The 19,449-nt window shown below is 32.8% G+C and overlaps 1 protein-coding gene across 1 annotated transcript in view; it reads left to right on the top strand.

The window, feature by feature from the left end:
• Positions 1 to 19,449, top strand: part of LOC129908808 (uncharacterized) — a 208,149-nt gene that overhangs the window by 44,281 nt on the left and 144,419 nt on the right. Inside the window, exons 2-3 of the mRNA XM_055985573.1 lie at positions 15,578 to 15,692; positions 15,756 to 16,128. Coding sequence (XP_055841548.1) covers positions 15,603 to 15,692; positions 15,756 to 16,128 — 463 coding nt within the window. The 5' untranslated portion in view covers positions 15,578 to 15,602. The remainder of the gene's footprint in view (positions 1 to 15,577; positions 15,693 to 15,755; positions 16,129 to 19,449) is intronic.

Consider the following 19,449-nt stretch of genomic DNA (forward strand, 5'->3'; position numbering starts at 1 on the left):
AATAACCAGATGCCAAAATAAACTAAAAGCGAAATGAACCTTGACGAAACAACTCATTGGACTTGTAATGAAAATGCGAAATAAATAAAAATCAAGAAGACACAAGGCGAAGTTATAGTTGGGCGAAGTGATCGAAATACGAAGTAAACGAAAACCTAAATAAAGGATGGCGAACTAATCAACAAAAATTGTGTCAAAAACGAAATAACAGAAATCGAAGTAAAAAAGGCGAAACAATAGGCACCCCATTTACATGGTTGTCGGGAACATGCGTGCTTACCATGTTTAAGCCAAATTCCAACCTCAAGCCACGTCCTAATACAATATAATCAGATATTAAGGGTAAGGTAAGGGTAACAAAGTCTAATATTCCAAAGCTGATGAGCGCCCTCTTCCTTTTACTTTCGAGGGCTAAAACTTTCAGCATGGTTTGGTATTGATGTCTGTAGCAAAATAATGGGTGGGGAACTAATGAATTATATGGTTTATTTTTTTGCCTTATAACGTGGACCACACTAATGGGCACCATACTACACAGTTCACATAGACCGCCTTGAGAGCATCCAAAGAAGGTTCATGCGTTTTTGTCTACGTTTTCTCCCGTGGTCTCCAGGATATACACTTCCCCCGTACGCAAATAGATTGAGGTTAATCAATCTTCCGTTATTATCGTGCCATAGACAATATTTACAGTTATGTTTTATTTTAAAATTAATAAATGGGTCAATAACATCTCCATCAGCTCTGGATCGTCTTAATTTCAGCTACAGTCAAGCTAATTTACGCAGACAAATTATTTTAAGTCCAATATTTAGCAGAACAAATTATGGTGTAAATAGTCCCTTAAATCAACTGATTTCAGTCTTCAACAGATACTATTTTATAATTTCTTCATTTAATGTTAATTTTAAGAGTAAGAGTTTCAAACAAAGTTTTTTTAATGCACAATTTTAATGTACATACCTATTTATAATATTGTATTTAATATTTTTTTTTCTTTTTTTAGTTTATAAATTTAGTATTAAGACGTAACGTTAGTATTTTAACGAATTAAATAAATAAATAAATAAATAAATAAATAAATAAATAAATAAATAAACTCCGCCAAATCTACAATTGATGATAAACCGCCTGGTTTCATTCTATGAAAAGTGGGGACTTATCATAAACACAGAAAAATCGAAGGTGGTTTTCTCAAGAAATAATCGCTATTATTGGTTCTTGGGACTGAAGCTTCTTGATGCTGTGAGAGAATATACTTATTTTGGAGTAAAGCTTAATACAACACTTGATTTCAAAACTCATTTTGAAGAAAAAACTAAAACTTGCAAGAAACTTATAAACTCTAAGTGGAAAAATGTTTTGTTCAATGAACACGTTAGTCTATCAACAAAGTACAAAATCTAGATTCTGTCGTTAAATCGCCATTGTGTTACGCCGCAGAAGTATGGGGAACTGATAAATTTGAAGAAATGGACTGCAAAGAATTTCTTCAAAAACTTATTCAACCTGCCAATAAAAATTCCATTTATTTAGAAACAGGTTAACCCTTTCGAACCCAAGCTATGAAAATCAATATTAAAAACTGTTTTTTTTTCAGTATTATCGTGCCAAAAACATCACAACTAAGAAATATGAATAGCAAAAAGTTATGTTCCAAAATAATAAATAGCAAAACTAATGTGTTATTCTCATGTTACATGTAATTATGTAATTAGCATACACTGCCTATGACCACCAAAAAAAGTCGGACAACTGAGAAAATAACTTTTTATAGAACAATAATGTATGCTACTTCTTTATAGCCAAAATACAAAACACTTTCTGGATAAACATTTTTTATATCTTTTTTTCAAAATTATGACCATACATAAAAAAAAAATTTTTTGCAATATTATCATAATAAAGCCATCGAAACCTAAAAAATTATTTGATATTTTTTACGCATTTTTAAAGATATGTTACATGAGAGTAACGCTGGTACCGAAAGGGTTAACCTAAAATTTTTACTACTACTCTTAAAACACAAGCCGATTATATTCTAAAACGAAAAATCCTGCAATATGAAATCCGACAGAATGATTGGTGGATGGAGAAATGGCGAAATCTTGGCGAAGTCTATGGAGAAGATACGAACATAATTCCAGGCGATAGAATTACACTTAAAGATCGGTTGTATCGTGCAATACAAAAGTTTGAAGATAATCAGAGAGCGTTGCTTGTAGCCGGAGTCCAGCAGATTCTTGTATTCAAAACTCAACTTTAATTTAGAAGCAAATAACTATTTTTGCGACTTGCATAGTCACAAACAAATCTCCCTTATATATAAAACGAGATGCGAGGTCCTTGGGTTAAACTGTACATCCCTATAATGGAAGTTTTGATCGGTTCTGCACGTTGTGTAACTACAAATCAAAAGAGGACTGCTTTCACTTCATTGTAGTGTGCCCAATTTATACAGTACATAGACAACAATATTTAGGAGCAAACGGCCATATTCTGCTATTCGATTCACATGAAAGTCAATATAAAATTTAAGCAAATCTTTTGTCTCTAGAATTTCTAAGATAGACGGACACATCGCTGTGCTTTCGGAAAGTTCAGATTTTTCAAAGCCTGTTTGACGTGATTAAGGAATGAAATCTTTCGATTCACGTCAATCGAATAGCATAATAGGGCTGAGAATTTTTTTTTTTTTTTTTTTTTTTTTTCTTATTATTATTATTATTATTATTATTATTATTATTATTATTATTATTATTATTAATCTTTATTTTTTCAAAGAAAAGATACAAACTTATAATTAAATAAAAGATATACAAGCATGGCTTATAAGCCGTCTGCCGGAATAGGGCTGAGAATATTTAACGGTGCAAGAAACTGTTGATTTGGTAAATGGCCCGAACTGGAATTTATATTTACCTATTCATAAAAAGTGCCTATAAATATCGAATGTTATTGATAACTGAATTTGATTAAAACAAAATTGTTACGTTTATTTCTAAAACCAAAAAAAAAATTAAATTGTTAAAATATTTATTGCAAACTGAGCTGACGGCAAAACCATAACTTATAATTCATTTATACAGGGTGTCCGGTAAAAAATGGATAAGCCGGAAATAGCTGATAGCTAAACTTATGACTGTACTAAAACCAAATAGAAAAAAAACTTCTATCGTAACCAGTTCATAAAATATTAGCTTTTTTTCGTTCAGTGTATTTTAAATTTCATCATCTTACGTTTTCGTTCACCACAACCACGAATGAATGAAATTTATAAATTTCCTTTATTTATAATTTTCTACAATAATTGACTAAAACCATGAGCATTTAAAGATTTTTATAGCTGTTGCACTTTTTCGTTGAAAAAGAATGGTAATAGTTTTTATCAAATCTAGAGCAACTAGGAAGTTATTGATACCAAAGTGCAAAAAAGCCTATTAATTTATTAAATTATTTTTACTTGTAATCTTAAGTTTTTTCACATTGCTGCCACAAATGCATGGATTCCATCAGTTTTTTTATAGTCACATTTTACGATAACTTTTCTGATACATTACCATTAAAAAAATGTTATAGCCGTTGAACAATTTAACTTTATTTAATGCAAAGTAGAAAAAAAAATATTTATTTACTAATTAGCCAATTACAAGTTTAAAAGATAAAATAAGAATTGGCTCACAATATTAATTGTAAATAAAATTGCATCTTACAAATATTCCTTTTTTTTTGTAGCCCGATAAGATTGGGAATCCAATACAAATTCGAAAACATTGGACGCGCATATTTTTAAAAATGTTAGCCACCTACGTTCCTATAGATTTTTTTATACTACAGGTGTTTAAAATTTTTTCATAAAATATTTTTTTTTTACATTTTGCATCGAAAAACGAATTTCAATATTTTTTCAACGAAAAAGTGCAACCGCTATAAAAATCTTTAAATGCTCATGGTTTCAGACAATTATTGTAGAAAATTATAAAAAAAGGAAATTTATAAAATTCATTCATTCGTGGTTGTGGTGAACGGAAACATAAGATGATGAAATTTAAAATAAACTAAACGAAAAAAAGCTAATATTTTATGAACTGGTTGCGATAGAAATTTTTGCCATTTGGTTTTAGTACAGTCATAAGTTTAGCTATCAGCCATTTCCGGCTTATCCATTTTTTACCGGACACCCTGTATAATAATCATGTAATTCTCATCGACTACCTCTCTAACCGGCAGCATCGTTTTCGCAGTTTATCTCTGTCTCTACCGGTTTACTTAGTTGGTGATGTGATATCTCCCTATTTCAATCAGCATTATTTTTTCTCTCTCTGCTTTTATTCTACTTTAAGTGAATATCAATCTACCTACTCTAAACGTAAACGTAAAAGAAAAAGAAAAAACCATAACCAAAACCAAGGACTAGAAATTCTAGAAAATGAATTAAATTATGAATTCCCCACAACCCTATCCTCAAACAGTCCCAAGTTCATAGTGATCGCCCCGCTTGCGATAAAAAACCTCTTACCTAATTTAATGTGTTCGCTTTAAAAAAAATAGCACGGCATACGAGAGCATTACTCAACTTAAGGACGGTTCCCTTTTGATTTTAACTAAATCAGCAAAAATTGCCGAACAATTCCTCGCTCAAAAGCACCTCTCCAACCTGTGCCCCATCTCCGTCTCACTCCATAAAAACTTAAACTCATCTAAAGGCACAGCTTACGCCCGTTGTCTTAAAAATGTCCCTGAAGAAACAATTGAAGACGAAATGAAATGCCAAGGCGTTACCAAAGCCTTTAAATTCACAAAGTTGGTTGATAAAGTGTCATTAGCAACAGGATTAGTCGAAAAATGTCCAGAACCTACAGGCTTAATTCTCTTCACATTTGACCTCTTCCGTCCACCATCCAATGTAGATGTTGGTTGGCACAAGGTTAAAGTCGAGGAATATTTCCAAATCCTATGCGCTGCCAACAATGCCAACTTCTTGGCCACACCAAAAAAAAGTTGCACCAGACCCGCATCATGTGTCACATGTAATCTTCCATGTCTCTCTCCACACGAGTGCACACGTGTTTCATGCGCTAATTGCTATGAAGAGCACCCATCTAATTCCAAGCAATGCAAGAGCTACTTACAAGCTAAGGAAATTCTTAAAATTAAAACAATGCGAATTCTACCTATGAGACATCTTTATATTTTAAAAGTGCTAAAAGAATTTACCTCTGGTTATCAGAAAAACTCAAAACTTAAACTCTTTCTTGAAAAAATTGAAAGACTGGCTTTTCACTATTGACTTAATTTCTATTGAAAACTATTGTTAAAAATTGTATAAAAATTGTATCATAATATTAATATAAGTACATATGTACCATTTTGCTTCTTTTTTACGAATTATTTTGATGAATTGTTTATTTTTCTACATAATTTAAATTATCACTAAAATATTGATTGAATACCTTAACTTATTGAATTATTGTTTATTATCATATTACTGATTGTCACCCCACAACAGTTTCCTATTATTGTAAAATTTAATTAAAAAATCTATCATTCAACACTAACTTTAAGTTAAAGAATGATAGCTATTATATATTCTTTTTAACACTATTTTGTTTTGCACTATAAGTTTAAATTGTAAATGGAAAAAGAATGAATAAAAATGTTTTCTAATTCTAATGTACATTGGCTGATGCCAAAAAAACTTTCAAAGAACAATTTCCTTCGCTCGCTCTGCCCGCCGCTTTTGCTACAGTGGCACATCCAACAAAAGAACCTACAGTTAAAATTAACCCTTCTTCCTCGAATTCCACGCCAAAGGAGACTTCGGCACCGGACGCAGATTGCGCCCCAATGGATACTTCAACTCCAGACGCAGAACCAAACACCTCTTTAGCCACATCAATTACTCCAACAACTTCCAATATTCAAACATCGAATAACACACCACAAATAAACACAACGTCCATCACAATTTCTAAACATAACTATAATAATTCAACGAATACTCCTATCCCCAACACTTCCACATCTGAAATACTCTCTCAAAACCTACCTCCTAAACCAATCGAACAATCAACGAACTCTTCACAACTTCAAACTCGAAATTTCAAAGACAATACAACCACCTCCAGGTCTCTAAGCACCCCTTCTATCCCTTTAATTAACGAAACTATCAGTATTATACAACAAGCTCGTCTTCAATTTAACCGCCCTCCCTCCGACAATGATGACGACAGCATCTAAAAACAATAAAATCACCCCTGAATCCCGAATCTGCGAATCGGGGGCTGAATCGTCCGAACTCCCCAGGGAGTTCGGATGGTTCATCGCCCGGTGCGCGGAGTCGGCACTCTGACAACCATCATCCCTCATCTACACACAACTTTTCACAGTATAACTGTACTGCCCAAAGGTCTCAACCAAGTAAGAATTCGTTCCTTAATGTTCTGCAATGGAACCTTAATGGTTACACGAATAATTACCACGAACTCCAACTGATTATAAAAGAACAAAATCCTTCCGTAATTTCCCTTCAAGAAACCCATCTCCAATCAAATTCAGCTAATTATGTTCCTAAGCAATATGCAGGCTACTTCCACATTTTTCCTCTAAATAATAACGCTTCACAAGGAGTGGGGTTACTGATTCATAAATCAATCCCCCACTCGCCCTGTCAAATTAACGCAAATATCTCCGCTATTGCTGTAGTAATTAATCTTAAAATTAAAATAACAATAGTTTCTATATATATTCACCCTACCCAACAATTCACTGCTTTAGACCTTTATAATATCATCAGAACTATAAATACCCCAATTCTACTAACAGGGGATTTCAATTCCTGGAGTCCACTTTGGGGCTAACCCACAGGAAATTCTCGAGGTAAGACGATAGAAAACTTTTTAACATCTTCAAACTTATCCATCCTTAATGATGGAAGTCCCACCCACCTTTCAACGCATAAGACCTTCACACATTTGGATTTAACTATTATACCTCCTCAAATTCTTCCTTTTACCTCATGGAAAAGATTTGGCGACCTTCACGGAAGCGATCACTTCCCTTTATTAACATGTATCCGCCTCGGCGCAAACTCTAATTGTGTAAAACCCATACCCAAATATAAAACTGATGTTGCGAATTGGGACAGTTTTCAAAACAACTTACTTGAATTTCGTTAAATATTAATCAAGAAGAATCAACTATTAACAAAGCACTTAGGTATGCTGCGAACAATTCCATCCCTCAGACCAAAGGCATAAAACAGCAATCTTTTGTTCCATGGTGGAATCCCGAAATCCACACATTGCGCACATAAAAAAACAAAACTTGTTTAAATTATTTAAAAACACCCTACAGCAGGCATGTCAAACTTGCGGCCCGCGGGCCGCATGCGGCCCACATCGTATATTTGTGCCGCCCAAGCTTAATTTAGGTACAACTTGCATTTTCAATTTTTACATTTAATTTTAGTTATAAAATAAAATTTAAATGTCTCTAATGAACACGAACAAACCGGGGAATCCAATAAAATTGTTTTGAATTTCTCCATTTCAACACGGTGTTAACTGCAGAGATTTTAACTTTTTGCTATTTATGTCGCAATGGAGAATTTCCAGCTTATATGAGTTCTTGATGGGTGAAAAGGTAAACAAACATTTTTTGTATTGAAAACAAGCTTTTTTTTGCTGTATTTAGTATTGGAGTGCAGTTTGACCAATGGGAAAGCAGTGAAAAAGTTCCATACGATTTGTTTCATCCTAAGTGAATTTTCGGGAATAAGCTCTGAATTTGTTTATTTGTACAAAATATTTAAGTCGACTTCCAAGCAACCGAAAATTAGATTTCCAGTCGACTTGCAGTCGCTACTTTTTTCTTAAATGAACACCAATGCAAATATTTTCGCTACTTTGTCCCGAAAAATCCATCCTTTTTTAATCTCTTTTTGAGACGGGTTTATAAATATAGAATCAGTACGTAATCATTTGCAAATGGAGCTAATCGAAATCCAGTGTGGCTCCGTTTAAAGATATAAATTAGATGAAGCTGGGATACCTGAATTTTACAAGTATCTAACAAGCAGATTTGAGAACACTCGAAAATTGGCATATGAAATCATTTGTATGTTTGGAAGCACTTCATGCATGCGAGCAGCAGTTTTCACTTATGAATCGAAATGAGTCACCTGTTAAATCCAGAATAACAGATCTACGCCTTGGGTCTGTTTTAAAAGTAATAACTTCTAAAAAATTTTCATCACAAGTAGAGAAGATGGTACAGAAAAGAGATGCCAAGTGTCAGGCAGAAAACATTAATATTACTACATATTGTTCTTGTTCTTTTATAAAAATAAATCTGTTTCGTAAAAATTCTAATATCTTTTTTTTTGCGGCCCATAGAAATTTAGATCCTGCTATATTGGCCCGTGAATGCCATTGAGTTTGACAAGCCTGCCCTACAGATAACAACTTAATCAACTATCGCATAGCCAATGCCTTGTTCAGAAGGAAAGTGAAAGAATCAAAGAAACTCAGTTTTCAGAAATTCACCGACAATATAAACCCGATGTCAACCCCAAAAAAACTGTGGGCTGACATAAAAACTCTTACTGGCAACTACACTCCATATACTATCAAAGTTCTAACTACGGATTCTGCAATTCTAACAGATTCCACCACCATCTCTGGACACTTTGCCAAAACATGGTCTGAATACTCAAGTAATTCATACTTTTTCAATAGAATTCCAAAACTCCAAACAACGTGCGATAACCCAACCAATCACACAACAGAACTTAAGTCAAGCTGGCCATTTTATAGAAGCACCAATTAATCTTCTGGAATTCGAAAGCTGTTTGAGTTCAATGAAAGGTAAAACACCTGGTTTTGACCGTGTCTCATACCCTATGATCAAAAATGTTCTTTATCAACAAAAAAAATAATCTTAAATCTGTACAACAACATTTTTGACAGCGGCATAGTTCCCCAATCATGGAAAACCGCAACACTAATTCCTTTACCTAAAAACACGCATTCAATTTCGGTAACAAGCAGCTACAGACCCATCTCTCTGCTTCCTTGTACAAGTAAACTTCTTGAAAAATTAATCTCCAAAAGACTATTCTGGTACACAGAAAGGAACAATCTCACAAGTCGCAATCTCCAGGTCGCATTTAAACACGGTCGCGGCACAATAGACTCCCTCCTCCACATCGATGAACTCGTTACATCCGCATTGTCATGCAAAAACCACATTTCGATCCTCTCCTTAGACTTCTTAAAAGCATTTGACCGTATCGGAATCCACGTCATCCTAAATAATCTGATCAAATGGAAAGTGGGTGTTAAAATGTTTGGTTCCATCAAATCCTTTTTGCTGAATAGACAGTTCAGGTCTAAAGTCAATAACGTGTATTCAAAATTGTACAATATAGAGAATGGTATCCCTCAAGGATTTCCCTTGTCTGTAATTCTATTCATTATTGCTTACAACGACATTAGTCAAATCATCTCCAATTATAATAAGCTTGAACACACACTTTATGCGGATGACCTTTATATTGTTGCCAGATGCAACACCAAGTCAAAGACATTTTCGAGGAACTGCTTTGCTGCCTATATAACTGGTGCACCAATTCCGGGGCCATCATTTCTACAACTAAAAGTAAACACTTGCATATTTGCAAATAAACAAGTTGTTCTGACTTTAGTATCAATTTTCGCAATATGAAAATTCCAAATGTCAATAATCTAAGTATTTTAGGTATTATTTTTGATAGAAAATTTAGTTTTAAGGATCATTGTTTCGATCTAAGAAATAAACTAGCTACCAGGCTTAACATTATTAAGTACCTATCATCTAAGAATAGTCAAATCCACTGTAATACTTTAGTTAATGTAACAAAAAGTATTATTTTATCTAAGATCGACTACGGGCTTGCTGTCTATGGTAAAACAACGAAATCAACTTTGCAAATCCTGAATTCACCTTATCATGCAGCTCTGAGGCACAGTTTGAGGGCATTCCGCACATCACCAGTGAAAAACTTACTCACCGAAGCCGGCTGTATCTCGATAGAATCTCGCAGAGACATTCTCACTTCTAGTTTATTCCTGAAGATCTGTGAATGTAATAACTCAACAATAACGGTTCTAGCTAACAAGGTTTTGAGGCGAAAGAAAACTCCAAAGCTACCATCAACAATATACAAAATATTGGAATCAGCATCGTCCCTTGGGCTTAACCCAAACCCTAAACCATTGGCTATAGAAAGTCATCCTCCTTGGATGTTTTCAACAGAGAAGATCGACATCTCGGTTTCAAAATACAAAAAAGAGAATACTCCCAATGAAGTCTACGTACAAAATTTTAACAAATTGATGACTTCTTACGATTTATCAACATGGGACGTTATTTACACTGATGGCTCTAAAAATGAAGTAGGCACTGGATTGGCCGCTGTTGACAAAACCGGTTCAATATTGTACGCAGAACATATTCCCGACTATTTTTCCATTTTCTCTACAGAAGCACTAGCTATCCTTAAAGCTACGGAACTAGCAGCCACTGTGAAGAAAAATGTAATCGTCTGTTCCGACAGCCTCTCCACAATTAACGCCGTCCGCAACATAAAACATCAGTCCCCAATCATAAACAAAATACGTAATAACATCACGCAACTACATCCAAAATTACAAATCACTTGGGTACCAGGTCACGTTGGCATCAAGGGAAATGGAAATGCCGATAATGCAGCCAAATCGGAATGCTACTCTACAGAAATTTCAAGGTATCCCCCGACTAAAAGAGACTTTCTAAAACTTGCAAATACTTATTGGTTCCAGAAACATCAGGAAATATGGAGCCATTATTTGCATCAATACTCTGCCATCAATCCAAAAGCCGAACCACCCATTCATCCAACAACTTCTACAACCAAAATGAACAGATGTTTCCTACGTCTCCGCTTAGTACACACAAAACTGACTCACAGCCACTTAATCACCAAAGAGAATCCACCAAACTGCTCACTTTGTCATTCAAACGCTATCCTGTCCATAAAACACCTCACATCAAAATGCCCAAAAATCAACAGCATCACAAATAATTTGTTCAAAACTAATTTATCCTCGTTATTAAAAGTTCCTTCGGAACAAAATATTAAAAATGTATTTAAATTATTAGAAATAACAGACCTTGTAAATAGCATACATAGTATAAGCTCGTTTTTACCTTGAGCAGGGGGCGATCGAATGGGAGAATGTAACTCCATGTTCATATTCTTCACTTCGGTCGCCCCCTGCAAATATATCTATATTATTATCTGTACATTTATGTGCTTTTAATAAATAATAATAATAATAAATAATCATGTAATTACTTTATGAAATCAATAAATGAATTACTACTTACTTACTTATTTATTTATTATCTCATAAAGAATAGATACATTTATGTATATATAGATTTGCTAACCAAACTTACGGCAGTGCCATTGCTTTAAATTCTTTAAATTGTTAACATGTATCAAAGGAGCAAATCAATAAAATGAATTAATTACTTAACTTACACACTTACTTGAATACGGCTTCTACAGTTTATCCACTGGTTCTCATTTTGTTCGTATGCGTTTTTGGGCAGATTTCACATTACTCCAGTCAAAGCGTCATTTGACCTTTCGCGCAGACGCACTGTCAGTTTTTATTTCGTGGATCGATTGGGGTGTATTTAAAAGGCTTAAACATAATTTCTCACCACCTGATCATTCTTTTTAGCAGATTTATTCACTAAAATGCATTTTTTTTTATATCTTAACTTCAGTATGTCGTAGACCAAAAAATGAATATACAATGGGCCTTACCAATAATCAAAGGAGATGGCACATTTTTCTATGGAGCTTGGGCCCAGTGTGTTCACTAACGAAATTGGTATCAAATGAAAGGTGACGGTGAGCACATTACGTGGGTAAAATATTTTCAAATTCGTACATGGGGTTTTGGAGATATTTGCGTTTGAAGTTTCGGATTTCAGAATCAAGATTTCAGCAGTTTTTTCGAACAATTAATCGTAGAATGCGTAATTATGGATGCACAGAAATAATATTGGTATCAAATGAAAGGTATTTCTCTTGTCTATAAATCTGTATCAAAAGTTTTTTTCTTTGTTTAAAAAAATAATACATATTAGGTATTTACTTCTCAAAAGGTGATTTTTTTTTAAGCGAGGCATTTGGCGCATCGAAATATCGAAATATTCAGTGGTGACATGTACTTTTTTTTGCAATTTTTGGATAGCTTAATGTGTTATCTTTAATTCAATATATAAAAAAGTTCTATAAATCATACAAAAACCTTATAATAAGCAAAATACACAAAAACGCGCTGAAATATGCATATTAATTAAAAGAATAGAAACTATAGTTCAGTCAATGGGGGAAAAATCCGAAAAAAGTTGTCACGTCAGCTAAGTTTGAATGCAGTATTGAAGAGGGGTTTATCCCAAGTACAAATCTCAGATTGCGTATTGTTTGGTCTTGTGGGGCGACCGCCATTTTGAAAAACGCATTTGTCTCAATATCTCGAGAACGACTGGTCGGACAAAAAACTAGACAGGACTTTTTAGATTGGAAATTAATTAATCTTTCTTTTTCTAGTACATCATTTTTCTCTACGAGTTATAATTTCAGAGTAACAGTACCGCAAATTGTGTGTTTTTTGATATTTTGAATATTTTAAACAACCCTTAGAGTTAAGTGCGGGATTACTGAGAATGAGATACTTTACTCGGAAAGTATAACTCTTAGAGAAAAATGATGTACTAGAAAAAGAAAGATTAATTAATTTCCAATCTAAAAAGTCCTGTCTAGTTTTTTGTCCGACGAGTCGTTCTCGAGATATTGAGACAAATGCGTTTTTCAAAATGGCGGTCACCCCACAAGACCAAACAATACGCAATCTGAGATTTGTACTTGGGATAAACCCCTCTTCAATACTGCATTCAAACTTAGCTGACGTGACAACTTTTTTCGGATTTTTCCCCCATTGACTGAACTATAGTTTCTATTCTTTTAATTAATATGCATATTTCAGCGCGTTTTTGTGTATTTTGCTTATTATAAGGTTTTTGTATGATTTATAGAACTTTTTTATATATTGAATTAAAGATAACACATTAAGCTATCCAAAAATTGCAAAAAAAAGTACATGTCACCACTGAATATTTCGATATTTCGATGCGCCAAATGCCTCGCTTAAAAAAAATCACCTTTTGAGAAGTAAATACCTAATATGTATTATTTTTTTAAACAAAGAAAAAAACTTTTGATACAGATTTATAGACAAGAGAAATACCTTTCATTTGATACCAATATTATTTCTGTGCATCCATAATTACGCATTCTACGATTAATTGTTCGAAAAAATTGCTGAAATCTTGATTCTGAAATCCGAAACTTCAAACTCAAATATCTCCAAAACCCCACGTACGAATTTGAAAATATTTTACCCACGTAATGTGCTTACCGTCACCTTTCATTTGATACCAATTTCGTTAGTGAACACACTGGGCCCAAAAATGTGCCATCTCCTTTAAAGCTCAGTTAAATATTTAACTGAGTGTTAAATATTTCTCCATACCAATAACCAATTTAATAGTCAGGTTAAGGGTTAACGCCACGTTAATTTTATAGTTGGGAAACTGAACTATAAACGCGCGGTTAAATGTAAACGCACGGTTTGTACTGTCATTTGTCAGCAAAAAAAAAAACATTTGTCAAGTCAACAAGCTGTTGAGAAAAATTAATAATATTGGCGGCAATTTATTAAATAAGTAAATGGAAAAATTTATTTGTTTATAAATATTTATCCTTTTTATTAACAATATTCATTACTTTCAGAAAAGGCTGAAAACGAAAACTAACCCCCTAAATACAATGGTGTAGCTGTGGCTGTAGCTTTTAGCGCAAGTTGAATAATTCTCAACTTTTTGATCAGCTGCTGCCAACTTTTGTTGTTGTTTCCCTCAGTAAAATTTTGGCAGTACTACAAGCTACAGCCACAACTACACCATTGTATTGAGTCAGTCTATCGTCGTACTTCACGATAGATGAACATTTTTTTTATGCATTTTTGGCCTCCTTGCTTGGGCTCCATTTTTTAACTTTTACAACCAAAATAAAAATATATGAAGGTATGTAGGTATTTTGTAGTTATATTTTTGTTCATTATTACATTACGTGCAAAAAATGTCACTTCAATTATGTCATTTTGACAACAAATGTAATAGATTTGGTAATAGAAGCACAATTAGTTAAACGCGTGTTTATTTTGATTATTAGTATACACCCAATTTAACGCGACGGTAAAATTAAACCCGACGACGGCCCAGAGTCTTCCTTATAATATTTTCTATCATTTAAATGTAATTTTATTTTATTTAAGTGAGTAAATACAAAATGGCAGCCAGTTGTCAAATTATAGTTGTTAAAAACACATTTTCGTTAATATTTCTCTTAAATAAACACAAACTTAATAAAATATAAAATTAAATAACTCTTTTTTGTTTAGAAATAAAAATTTTCAAATTATTTCTTAAATAATGATTATCTAATCATAATTCTCTAAACATGTATGTTTATTATAGGTCGTTTCAAATCAAAAGTCCTGACTCAGAGTTTATTTTCTCCTTTCCAATAAAATTTGGAAAAAATAAACAAAAAACTCAATTTTATTAGCTCATTGCGACAAATCAACTCAAAAATAACAACAAATCATGTTTGTTTGAATGAAAGAAATGCTAGAGAAAAAAATAAACAAACGAAAAATCTGAATTTGTTTATTACTGATTTCTATGGTGACGACTCCAAAATAATTGAAAAATAAAAATAAGATATTTACTGTCCAATTATACAAATGAAAAAATGTGAATAGAATTTTAAGTTATGAATTGCTATCATATAAACTGGACATTTCTGGTCCATCTTCACCTAGTCCTATAACAATATCTTCGGCAAGTTATCCCAACTGCCTTCAAATCATAAATAATTAAATAATTGTATGTTTTTTGTTTTGCCCGCGGATTTGGAGTGATGCAAGCCCGGAAGACTTGCCTCCGCTTCCTGATTATAACCCAGTGAATCTCACAGGCGGATCAATTAATTAAAATAGTGATATCAAAAACTGTTCCTTATTATTTTATCGTAATTTTAGAAAAAGTTCAGCTGAATCATAAATGCTTCCTTCCAGTAAGCGAATGAGTTTTTTTTATTTCTGCTCAATTTTCCATGGGACTTTTGATTTGAAACGACCTATAATATAATACTTAAAATCTGCCACTTATGGGCTCGATCCCCGGCTTAATGTATTCCGGACAATGTAAATTTATTTGTATTGTACCTGTGATAAAAAAAAAATAAATTTTTTAGTACCCAAACGTGGACCTTAATATGTATGTATGTATGCATGCATACCTACATAGATATTACCTAAAATATATAAATATTATTTATTTTATCGTTGTCAGTGCCTACGTACTGCAACTTCCGCAATTTATTGAAAATAAAAACAAAAATTATTCTTTTCAGGATACAGCGATTGTTATCTAAAAATATGATGGACATCTTTTTTCCACAAACTTTCCGTGAACGTGCCGCATTCAAAGAATCAGCAGTTAAATGCGGATTTGTAGAACTAACAGCCGTAAGCTTTATACTTGATAAATCGTTTTAATTTTCCATAAAAAAAATCTTTTCCATTCTCTAGGAAACAACAGCAAATGTTGGAATATTACCGGCTGATGAAAGAATCTCTACCCTACTCATGGCATGGGAAAACATTGGTAACTATCTCACGAAAAACCCATATAATCATGATGTTAGCGTAACTGTTAATTGGGTTTGCCGTTGTACTTTAAATTTGTGGTTTGGACGTGAATGGATCGCATGCGCTATAGAGAATAAAACAGATTTAATTGAACAAATGATGAAAGTATACCCTACTGCCTTCATTACTATGCATCCATATTCTTGGCCTTACATGTTTTCAATATACCGTGATCCATGGATGGTTGAATATTTAAATTTAAATTTCCAACGTATGAGCGGATCAGATTTAAGTCCAACTTTAGAACTGAAAGGTATGTAAGCATGAAATTATTCAATCTGAAAACCTAAAAATTATTTGAGGCAAACAACAAAAATGTTACAAAAATAAATTAAATTTGCACTTTAAAAACCCATCTCTAAAATTTGCTACCGGTTGAAGAGAGGGAGATAATCATGGACGTGATCTTCAAAATGTTGCTCTAAGTTGTCTATCTGTTTGAGAGTGTACCCCTTTTATGTTACTATCGCATTTGCGACAAATATTTTTAAATTGTTGTAAAATGCATTTAGAAACAAAGATTTTACTTACATATATTCAGTGCCGAAGGGTGTCCCAAAAAACTTTGTTCACTAAATTTTTAACACAAAAACAATTTTGCGTAACACAAACAAACATACATACATTATTTAATCCAGTTTTACCTTATTGTACAAAGAAGACGTTGAGTACTTCTCAACAAAGTATAAAATCTTTGGTTTTAGTTAAAATCAGTTTCCTTACATTTTCTGCACCAATTTTAAACTAAAATATGTTATTTTTAATTAATTTTTCAAAATAATTGTATCTATTTTCAAACCTATTGCATATAAAATCCATACAAAAGAACCAAGTGACAAAATCAGCTCTTTGAGAGCATTTGGCTTATAATGATGATCACTTAACAAATTCGATCAAGTGAAATCCATCTCCACCGAAGGATGCTATGTTCCCAGATTGGTTAGAGAAGAAATCGAAACTAAAATGTACTCTAATTTCAACTGCGATCAAATTTCAATCTTTCTTCTGCTTGGGATCCATTATTAAACACAATAAATCTTAACAGCTCCTTTTTTACCAATAAATCTATTTCTTCGATTTTTGTTTCTACTTGTACGATATCATCCAAAATCCGAAGTACACTAGTGAGGAGATCGTTGATATTCGTTTCCACTTCCTCCATGTTGTATATAACAAAGTTTTTTCTCATATATGAGGTCTAGCTTTTGTTCGATTTTGTTGGTTTGAATTGTTACACCTTTTCTCAATTCGCCAATCTTATAACTTTAAACGAGCTAAAATTGTTTATATATACATATATATATAAATATATATAAAATTGGGATCTCGGAAACGGCTCTAACGATTTCGATGAAATTTTCAGGGTTTGTTCATCTAAGCGAATAAAAAGTTTTGGAAGTATTTTTGGAAAAATCCGCCCACTGCCACGCCCACTTTTTTAACATATAAGTTTTTTCGGGAACGGCTCTAACGATTTCGATGAAATTTTCAGGGTTTGTTTATATAAGCGAGTAAAAAGTTTTGGAAGTTTTTTTTGTTGAAAAATCCGCCCACTGCCACGCCCACTTTTTTATTATATAAGTTTTTTCGGAAACGGCTCTAATGATTTCGATGAAATTTTCAGGGTTTGATCATCCAAGAAAGTAAAAAGTTTTGGAAGTTTTTTTTTTGGAAAAATCTGCCCACTGCCAAGCCCACTTTTTTAACATTTAAGTTTTTTTTTCGGAAACGTCTCTAACGATTTCGATGACATTTTAAGGGCTTGTTTATCTAAGGGAGTTAAAAGTTTTGTAAGTATTTTTGGAAAAATCCGCCCACTTTTTTACCATAGAATTTGTTTTAAACTTTATAGATTTCGATGAAATTTTGAGGTCTTCTAGACATTTTGGAAGTATTTTCTCTTATATTAGTTTTGTTTTCGCAGAGAGAGATTCAACGACTTCAATAAAATTTTGAGGGATGGTTCCATGTTTTACGCATTGTTCTTTTTCTTTTTGTTACAAACAAAATTTTTTAGATCATGACTTTTTTGATCATGTATTGATCATTTATTCAGTTGGTTGTTTTTTGTTCTAAAAAACCCTGTTTTGTTGAATTCAAATTGTAATATTTTGTGATCTAACTGCAACTTAGGAAACTTTTATACTTTTTTGAAAACTACAATAACAGGGCAACTTTTTAAAATAATAAACCATTTTCACAGCGTAAAATTTTTTTTGCGGTGTTGGTCGCAAATAAAAGTTAGAAATAGATTTTTTATAAAACTTGAAACTGTTAGTTAATTTGCAGCGAAATATGGCGTATGGAATAAAAAATATTTTGATTAATTAATTGTTCCTAATTATTGGCAATGTTTTCGTAAAAGAATTAAAAAAAAAAAACAAATATCAATAATGGGCGCAGGAAGCAAAATACTGTTGTCAAGTAGGGATTTTTCGAAATTTCACAAGAATTGCATTAAATTGAAACCCGTAAGGATTTGGGAGGAACAAGGTTCCAAATTCTGAGAGCCCTTTAGTTCCCCAATCAGCATATTTCGTTTGATCCATTACTTTTGGGACACCCTATATAAGTAAAAAAAGAAAGGAGTAAAGCATCCACTGATACTAGTTCATACTAGCTAGTTCACCCAAAAACATACTAAGTTTTCTAAACTCAGGATTTCTACGTGAACTCTAAAAAGAGGACATCACAATAGGCCCATCAGAGGCCGCAGTGATAAGGCGAATTATTCCCACCTCTCACCCTAATCTTAATCTTAATCCACTGATACAGAATAGAACAGAGACAGGGATAAAAATAGTATTTCTTGATACTAAGCTTTGCCGACAAGGCTATACAAAAAAAAAAAATTAACTTTATATTCACCATCCAAAACTTTCTGACCCGTAAATTAAAATTTGAACAAAAAGGGATCTCATTGCTGTAAGCATTTTCGATAATGCAGATTCCTGTAACCCTTCTATTCATTGCTGATCGTATATTCAAACTTAAATAAACTGGATTATAAAGTGGGAATGTGGTGTTTTGTAACCCGCGAAAAAACTGGTCATTGCAAACTCAAACCCACTCCAAAAAATTGCTGTTTACATTTGATTTTTTTTTCACTCAAAGTTATAACATTTAAGGATACCGAGCAAAGCTCGGTCACCCAGGTACTCTCTTTTATTAAAAGATCAAATTTTGCTTTTCTTCGTTGGATCCTGCCATTTTCAAGTAGTTTGTATTAGTAAATTATCTAATGGGGTTTTCCATGGGTAAAATAAATCAACTTCTTTTTGATCTAAATCTGTCAAAACACAAATTTTCCCTGTTTTTATATTCCATGGAGCAAAATAAATTGATTTATTTTTGATCAAATCTGCAGATCTGGATTTTTTTTCGAAGATTTACCCCTCTTTGCATTAATACTAATACAATTTCCAGGTGTCAGCTTGATAAAAATAAGTTTTTCTTTTTGTTTGCGCTATTTATTTTATTTATTTACATACATAAAAAACACGTACACGAAACATCGAAATCTGAATTACCCATGGAAAACCCCAAAAGATTTAAGGAAGTTCAAGCGTAAGAA

The sequence above is a fragment of the Episyrphus balteatus genome, chromosome 2 (assembly GCF_945859705.1).
Source record: "Episyrphus balteatus chromosome 2, idEpiBalt1.1, whole genome shotgun sequence".
NCBI lineage: Eukaryota > Metazoa > Arthropoda > Insecta > Diptera > Syrphidae > Episyrphus > Episyrphus balteatus.